General features: G+C 36.8%; 1 protein-coding gene across 3 annotated transcripts in view; it reads left to right on the top strand.

The window, feature by feature from the left end:
- The window catches only part of PRRX1 (paired related homeobox 1), a 75,795-nt gene extending 68,616 nt beyond the window's left edge, over window positions 1-7,179 (top strand). For 2 of the 3 annotated variants that reach the window (XM_015124367.3, XM_001097390.5), the window contains one exon: window positions 3,808-7,179. Coding sequence is in view for 2 of the 3 variants with exons in the window: in XM_001097390.5 (XP_001097390.1) it covers window positions 3,808-3,946 (139 nt within the window). In the remaining variant the exon portion in view is untranslated. The remainder of the gene's footprint in view (window positions 1-3,807) is intronic. The other variant, XM_028850312.2, reaches the window with a different exon arrangement.
- Window positions 7,180-9,650: the final 2,471 nt, after the last annotated feature.

The following is a 9,650-nucleotide window of genomic DNA, read 5'->3' on the forward strand; positions in this document are numbered from 1 at the left end:
TCACTTAGTTTCAATCTCACCATTTGATCCGAGCAAGCTTAATCCTGTATAGGAAGGACTGGTCATTTTACATGCTCTGAATGGCTCTATAAATTGGTTGAAAACAGTTAATTACCCTCATTGGACTTTTAAGAAAACACTTTAGGGTTCTCTTTCTTTTCCTAAAGCAGAACTTCAGAAGTTTCCATGACATGGAAAGCAGATGGTCACAAACAATTTCATATTGGCAGCCACTCAAGACTGTCTTGCATCTGTTGACACTTTAGGAGGCAGGTCCTCTCCATCTTACTTCTAATGCCATTTTTGAAGAATGACTAAGCTACTCTCAGAGGACTCACTCACTAATTCTGTCTTTTCTGACTTGTAATAAGTTTTGCTTTTCACGGGTAAATCCAAGGACTGCTCACTGCTTGCTATATTGCACCCTTAGCTTAAATTGAGAAGCTAGATCCACGTCAAATTACTGGAAAACAGACTTGCAATTATTTAGTATGTTTACAAAATATTATTGGAATCCATATTTGTAGGATTACATATTCTAAAAATTTTTAAGAGGCTGTGAATTAAGATGGCTTTGGTTCTTTTATTCTACTTCTTATGGCTATGGAATGCTTGAACAAGTTAAATCAATTTTGAAAGTTTATACATTTCCTATGCATTTATCAAGTGAAAATGTTATCACCTATCAAGCTCCTAGGGAGCTGCAAAATTCATTCATTAAAAACAACTGCTTTTTAATCCTCATGCTCCACTAATTTGAGGGATACCTATAAGACATTGTCACAGACTTGCCTCTGCTGGTGTTCTTATACAACGTCACTGTATAATCAGACAAGGGCACTGTTCTTTACTGTGGAAAAGCAGGCTGCAATTTATGTGAGAAATGTCCCAGTAAATACCCAATCTCCTGTGCAATAGATGATCTGAATCCCATTAATTTGTTTTTGAGATAGAAAGTGCATTAACATTCATCTCATTTGGGATATCACTGTCTTGCTTACATTTGAGAGAGAAACTCAATATTTCCAAGTAATGTGTGACCCTACTAAGTCCTCAGACTAGAATATCAGGTGGTAAAGCTAGTTGACTATGAAATCACTACAATAAAAATGGTTATGCAATAGACAACTCGTAATCATTATTATAGGAGACATTTCTGGGAAATAGCAATAGTATCTTCAGTAAACTAAAATAATCTCCCCAAGGTTCTAATCTCCCTTTTTGGCTAAAGAGATGGAACACAACTTTGATATCTAAGAAAGGGCAAATTTCTGTTAAATAGGACTTTGCTTGTTCAGAATCTCAAAAAACACATCTCTCAGAAAATTAGACCAAGTACTTAAAGCACAATATTCTATGACAATCTACAATTTAGCATCAGAAAATTTTTCTTTATCCTCTCTCGTGAAGTTTTAGCTTTCTGTTTTCAGAAGCCATCAAAATTTCTTCTCAATACTTAGCAAATAATACAGGCAACTCCTAATTCCAGGTTCTCTTCTATGTGTTTAAAATTATACTAACTGTGCATCATCTTTAGGGCTTAATTCTGTCACAGAAACCTGATTATGAAAGGTTGACTTGGTTGATTTTATAATAATCTATGACTTAGGTACATTTCCCAAATTCAATAGTCTTTTTTTTTTTTTCTCAGATACTTAGATCTTTGGATTCTTGGCATATCCTAGAAATTTTTTGAATATAGGTTTTGTGGGTTTACATACATTTATGGTAAGGTCTTGAGTGGAACCATGAACTAAATGATAATACGTATATGAGTTTTGAAAATAAGTGACATTTCTTGGTATATTCTTAAAAAAACTTGTCCCACTTTAGTGTATTGTTCCAGTCATTTATCTCACTTCTAATTTAAACCTACCTTAACTGGGAACTCTTCTGCTTCTATCCCTTGATAGGTAGTGGTAGAAGTGATAGTCTAACTATACTAATAACTTGTTCAGTTTTTATTGTGAAAGATATTTTTTGATGGGTCCAAGTATACACAGCCATCAGCTTCTACTTTTGTCATTACCTACTGACTTTGCTCTTTCTATTAAGATAGTAAAATTGGCAGTAAGGACCAGTTCCTGTGAATAAAAGCATATTGGTAAGATATATTTTGTTTTTAGAAATCATTGCTCACAGCAGAATGACAGAAACCAATGACATCGAGCAGGAATCAATTTAATTATACTATATCTAGATATTTCTTAGTTATCTGTTTATTCATTGAACACATAGTACTATATATGGTGTCATTTCTACCTGAGGAAACAGTGTGAACAAGGCAGATGTGATGTCTAATCTATGGAGCTTATAGTTGAAACAGTGATAGATACTAAACAAATTATTAACTAAACTTGAATCGAGTGCTAAAAGCAAAAGTTTAGTGTGCTATAATAGAACATAGCTTTGTCTAGCTGTGTGCACACACACACACACACAGAGTCACCCATACATTTAACCAGGGCTATAAAGATTTTAAATTAAAGATGTATATTTCTGGAAATACCTAGTGATCTGGGACTCATTATATTTCTTAATTTTTTTGAGTTAATTATTAGTAACTGAGCTGAAATAGGTTATTATGAGTTTTGACTCTGTGTGTCCCAAATAAGAATCAATGACTTGCGTTCTATTTGTGGAGTAGCTTTACTTTTCTCTCTTTCTGATCTTGTCACTTGATCCCCAGAACCACAAACTTTTATGTGGCTGACAAAATTCCATTGGAATGTAGGCAACAGAAGAGCACATGTCATTCCATTTATAAGTCTATCTCATTCCAGCCCTGAGTTGAAAGATTTTACTAATCTTAGAAGCAACTAAAAACATTTCTATTTAATTAAAATGCATATCCTTTTAACTATTTAGTAGAAAGAGTAATTTACTATTAAGTCTATGAAACCATTTCTTTTTCCTTTAATAGAGATTCATGGATGCAATGAACAGAAACCCACCAACGACAAATTTCTGCTTACCAGTGTTCTTAGGTCCTCATTGTAATCTCTGACAACGAAAAACAACTTCAGATTTTTCTCAGCAATAAAGACAGTGAGAAACAGTTACCTCTGAAGTCAAGAATGCTGAAAATGGAGACTTTGATAGTTTATCTAGTAGATTTAAACATTTTCAAAATAACTGACCCAAAAGGCAGTGTGTGCTATTCAAGTTCTTTTGAGGAGTTTTTAAAATCAAGGCCAGTGGGTTAGTAAACTCTTGATTCAGCAATGCTTGGTACTATCAACCAGTAAATTAAGAATGGCAGAGAACTTATGTCGGGATGTTTAACTGGTTCTCCAGGCACATTATTTATTATGGTATTTATTATCTAAAATGTGTTGGAATTAAGGTCAGTTATCTAGAGTGAAGGAGCAAAATTCCCTTTAGTTTATTTTCAAAAGCTTGTTTCTATTCCTCACTGCTCCCACAGGCTGGGGAGGTAGGCAGGACGAGAGATTAAATACTGTTCTAATTAGTCAGCTGATGAAACACCTGCTATTCAACTTGAGCAACTTTCTTCTCCTACCCCAGAAATAAATCATTACTCACTGTATCCACCACAACAAATACCTCTCCCTCCCTTTCCTCACTCTACACCACTCTCTCCTGCTCTTCAAAACATGACCACTCTTCTCTAAGTACCTTAGACGGATGGAAAGCTGGGGCTGTAAGGGACCCTAGAGGTCATCTAGTCCAAGCCATTGCCCCTGCCTGCCCCCATGCTGAGAGTACCTCCATCTGGGGCACGGACTTGCAGCTTTGTGAAACTAACGCCTGTTATTCTCCCTGCTCTCTCCTTTGTCCCTACAGCGCCATGGCTACTTATTCTGCCACATGTGCCAACAATAGCCCTGCACAGGGCATCAACATGGCCAACAGCATTGCCAACCTGAGACTGAAGGCCAAGGAATATAGTTTACAGAGGAACCAGGTGCCAACAGTCAACTGAGGAAAAAAATTATTAAACAGGCCTAAGAAGAAATCAAAAACCATAAGACACCTATCCCGCTCTGTTATTTCTTCATCTGCTGGGGGAGAAAAGTAAATTGCAAACAAACAAACAAACAAAAAACAGAACTAAAATATTGGGACCATGGCAGAGAAAAGCAGGAGAGGAGCAAAATGAAAATTAGTTAACAAATGTTCCTCCTCCCTCTGGGATACCACCACCACTTGTTTCTGTGTGTGTTTATTTTGTTTTTCTTTCTATTCATGCTTTGCTTAATATACTCCAAGCTTCTTCAGCTAGGTTCAGCCCACCCAACCCCATGATTGTATGAAGTTTTTTAAAAAACTACAGCAGCCAAAGAAACCATATATACATCCAGAATGATTGCCTCTACTCTCCTCATTGACTTGTTTGAACCTCAGTGCCTTACCCTGTCCTCTTCCCAGTTCTCTTGATAGAAGCTCTAGGAGCTTTTGAAAAGCCAAAGTCTTTCTGAAGAATCTGTGCCAGACAGACATAATTCCCTTTCTCATTGTCTCCATCTTTGTTGGTCATGGTAAGGTTTTTCCATCAGCCTCTGAAAAAACAGTTGTGCACATCTGGTCACTGGACTGTCAGATCCAATGTAATTGGCTGTGTCTGGCTAATTCTAAGCACTAAGGTGTACATCTAAGCTATAGATTTAAGCTTGAAGCTATAGATTATATCACTATCACCACCACCCCTCACCATATGCAATCAATCAATCAATCAATCAATCATCTTAAAGATATTTGTTGTCTTTGAATGATTTGCTGTCACAGACTATTTGGTAGAAGAAATATTTTTCACCTGAGAGAGGAAGAGAAATTTCTCTAGTAACACTAAGAGTGAGTCGTAAAAGGCATGCCCACATCTCTTTCGTGCCTTAAGGATAGTGAGATGCACAGTTATATATATACTGTATATATTTATATATTTATATATATATTTCATATATATATATATAATATTGCAAGCTTCAGTTTGCAATTTCCCAAACAGTACAAAAAGCAAATTATACACCATCACCACTGTTCTTATCTCTATAGTGATGAGACATTAATTAGGGATCTTGCTGCTTTTCTTTTTCTACACAAAATTTTCATTAAAGCCACAGAATAATTGATAGAGCAGCTGTTTTAGAACAGGTCTCATTTTCACATTAGGCCTTTAAATGGATTAGAAACTATTTGAGGCTATAAAAAATGTCCTTGAGTTTGGAGCCTGAGCTCTGGTGAAATGCTGATACATCTGATCTATCATGGGAATTGCAGTTAGAGAGAGGAGGGAAAACCATTTAGTCATCTACCCTTTCTTCACTCAGCAGGAATATGAAAGACACATGTTTAAGAGGAATACCTAAAGGTTTTTCTAAATTCCAACATTTAAAAGGCAATTGTGGGCTATTTTTATTTTTTAATATTTTGAAATAAAGTTTAGTGTCTAGGGCTGGGAGCCAGGACTGATCTTTCATTTCTTTTTCTTTGTTCCCAGCCATGCTTTTGTAACTTGCCAGGTGGACTTGATCAACTACATTACCATGCTGTGCCTCAGTTTACCCATTTGTAAAATGGGATTAACAATACTTACCTACCTCACAGGGGTGTTGTGAGGCTCTATTCATTTGCTCCTTTATTCTTTCCTGTATTCTCTGTATGTCCAGCACTTTGTAGCCATGGGAGGAAAGGGACTATAAAAGTGTACAGTGTTAATGGAATGATACGGTACCTGAAAGCCTTGTTTTCTAGTAAGAAAATGCTACCTTGCTGTACATACTTATAACCTTGTATTTGGAAATGAGAAATAGGTTTATATTTTCAGATCTCTCAAAAATCACATCATTTGACCAAAGAATAATTTAAGACACATAGAACAGAATTTTTTTTTAATTTATATTTTCATCCTGACCAGCTTAGTTCTAATAATTTCTAGTTGTGAGTGATTAAAAAACTTTGGATCAATTTTGGTCAAATATGGCAACTTTGTAGTCTGAGTGACAGGCAAGGATTTTTGGGTTTAAGATGCACTTTTAGCACACATTTGTATTTCCCTTGGCATATCAGATTGAGCTAATGGTGATATTATTTCAGTCTAACAGCCACCAATCTGAAATTGTATTTCAAATGTTGATTCTGTAGTTCTTTAAATAATAATGAAGCTCATCTTATACATTTTGCTTTCACCAATTGATTCCTTCTTCTTTTAACCCACTATTAAAGTATTTCTTACTGAATGGTTCGTGTAGGCTTGCTGAACAGCATGCATTACTTGCTTCCTGAAGAGCTCCTCCATTCATCCTTTTGTCCCACTAGTTGCTGTGGATTTTCAAGTTTTGAAGGAACAGTACATCCCAACAGACTGACACATTCTAAGTGAAATGAGTATAATCCAAGAAATTGATGAACTTTGGAGGTTTGGAGTTTGGAGAGAATGGCTAAGAAGATTTGAATTATAGGGAGGGAACAGAAATCATACATGAAAAGGTTTTATTGAGAAGTGAAAAACCTTAGATAGAGGGACATGTGAAACAAAATCATTTGAAATTTTGATTCAGACATCCATTTCCAGTGGCAAACAGCAAAGCCGGAACCCACAAACCCAAATGATCGGTGAAATTGGGTGGTTTTATCCAATGTCTCAGGCAAGCAATGTCTGGGAATATCTTAGAGTAACTGGTGCTGGTCAGCCAAAGAAACATTCACTGCCAGTGAACCAACACCATAAGCATGTATTATCTAAGCACTTGATCAAGAAGTACACATGTTGTACAAGCTCTCAATTTTGTTCATTTACTGTCAATTTTTTAAAATACAAGTTTGGTATGTGATTTGGAAAAGAAACCTTCTGGATCTTAAGCCAGTTGTCAGTTGAGGGCCTCAGGGCCACAAACGTCAAGACACATCTCTGTTCTTCACCATCGTGATACTCCAGATACCAGATACAGGTGAATACATAGGAACTATCTGCCTGTGTCCTCAATCTCCCTCCAAACAAGATGCTGATTTGTAGGGTACTTGGCAGGTTAAATTAAACCAGAAGAGGTGACTTAATAGAAAAGGGAATGACATTTAGGGTATAAAGATCTCATAAGAAATGTAATATGTAAATTATATCTTGCTTTATGTTGTAAAATATACATTGTTTGCGCTAGAATAGAAATGATTTCTTTTCAATAAAAAGAAAGGACACTACCATGTCTTTTGCTATATACACTTGAGCCTGCTGATTCTCTTCTCTTTGAACTTCGAAAACACAGATCTGCTAGAATCTGAGATTACATGCAGAAGAGTGAAGGTAAGAAGGGCTCATAGACAAGAGAACTATATCCGAGTGTGATATTATTTTCTATAAAACAGGAAAATAATCTATTTTTCCTCAGAAACAAAGACAACAGTAGGAAGAAGAGGGGACACAACTATTATAATAGATGAGAATAGAGTGGAACTTTTATGAGAGTTTAGCATTATTAAAATCAGTACCTTTAACATTCACAATACCGTCCAGTAAGGATCTGTACAGGTGAGAAACAGGTGATGGCTTTTCAAATGAGGGTGTGGAGAAGTAGGAGTGAAGGCAGGGATATAGGAATGAGGAATTTGTGTTCAAAGATATATGGCAAGATGGGCCTGAATGAGATGGAGAGTTAATTTTAAAGTTGAATGGAAGATACTAGAGATGCAAGTTGAGGCTTAATCTTGCAGGGTACTACACGTCAAATATGTTTGGACTTTTCCTCAGGCCACAGAGATCCACTGAAGGCTTTTCAGCATTAAAAAAAGCCATGTGAAAAAATGCTACTTTAGCAGGATCAAAAGAATGAAGGTAAACTAGAACAGAACAGGAACTGGAAGCAGATCAGATAGAAGTTGCTGTGAGAGGAACAAAAAAGAAAGGACGATTAGAAAACATCTTGCAAGGAAAGAATCACTGAGACTTTATAGCAAGAAAAAGAGAATGGAGTCAAAGGTAATATTGGTTTAAAACCTGGGGACTGGGAAAATGAATCACTGACAAAACTCACAAAATCTACCCAAAATGGGAAAGACTCAGCTACAGAAGATAAACACAGTTTTTGTTGTATTATTGAAGCTGAAAATTCAAAGGTAAGCATCCAGTAAGTGAAGACATAAAAATGGGACTTGGTACCAAAGTCAAAGATGGAGATATAAGTTTGAAATTAATATTTAAGGAGGTGATACTTAGAGGTACAATAACAAATGGGTTCATTGAAATGAGAGAGTGCCATTATGACTCAAATAATTATTCCCAGTAAATGACTTTTGAAAGTAGCTTTAGCCAGGGAGGAAGATTATACTTTGAAGAACATCTCTAGCTGGAGAAATGGCTAATAAAGTCTATTTAAAAGAAGCTGTTTAAAAAATAGGAGGAGATTTAATCTTCTTTATTATTCCAAAGTTAAGAGAGGTTTTCAATAAGAGGGGAATGTTTGATATATTCAAATGCTATAGAGAAGGCCAGCTAATTGGGAATGGAGGAAAAGCCATTGGATTCATGACTTTTGAAAGTACAGTTTACCTGAGTGCTGGAGGAGGAAGGTTGATTTAGCAAGTTATGGTAGGAATAAATGCTTTTAAAAAATGGAACCACTTGCATGGCATTATAAGCCTATTAATAAGGATTCTTTCATTTGCAGGCAGCAGAAACATCAAACTAGTCAAATTTATAAAGAGGCTTTATTTGAAGGACAGTTCATGCAGCTGAGACATGCTGCCAGAGCTGGGACAGCCCCAGGGATCCTAGACCCTGGAACAAAACCTGTACCTGTTTTCTTCAAGTTGGGCTGCTCTAACAAGATACCATAGTCTGTTAGCTTTAAAAACACAGTTATTTCTCACAGTTCTGGAGGCTGGGAAATCCAAGATCAGGATGCTGGCATATTCTGTATCTGGTGAGAACCCTCTTCCTGAGACAGCCATCTTCTTGTGGCTTTACATGGCAAAAAGAGTGAGCTCTAGTTTCTTTCTCTTGTAACGACGCCAATTCCACAATGGTGGCTCCACTCTCATGACCTCAGCTAAACCTAATTACCCCCAAAGACACTACCTACTAGCAATATCCGATTGGGGGTTAAAGTTCCAACATATGAATTTAGAGGGTACACAAACATGCAGTCCTTTTAAAGTAAGAATGTTAGTCTGTTCTCACACTGCTAGTAAAGATATACCTGAGACTGGGTAATTTATGAAGGAGAGAAGTTTAGTGACCTCACAGTTCCACAGGGTGGGGAAGGCCTCACAATCATGGCAGAAGTCAAAGGAAGAGCAAAGGGGTATGTTACATGGCGTCAAGCAAAAGAGCTTGTGCAGGGGAGCTCCCATTTATAAAACCATCAGATCTTGTGAGACTTATTTACTACCATGAGAATAGTATGGAGGAGACCGCACACATGATTCAGTTATCTCCACCTGGTCCTGGCCTCGGCAAGTGGGGATTATTACAATTTGAGGTGAGACTTGTGTGAGGACATAGCCAAACCATGTCATTCCACCCCTGGTCCCCTCTAAATCTCATGTCCTCACATTTCAAAACCAGTCCTGCCTTCCCAACAGTCCCCCAAAGTCTTAACTCCTTTCAGCATTAACTCAAAAGTTCAAGTCCAAAATCTCATCTTAGACAAGGCAAGTCCCTTCCACCTATGAGCCTGTAAAATCGAAAGGAAGTT

Source organism: Macaca mulatta, chromosome 1 (genome assembly GCF_049350105.2).
Source record: "Macaca mulatta isolate MMU2019108-1 chromosome 1, T2T-MMU8v2.0, whole genome shotgun sequence".
In the NCBI taxonomy this organism is placed as follows: Eukaryota; Metazoa; Chordata; class Mammalia; order Primates; family Cercopithecidae; genus Macaca; species Macaca mulatta.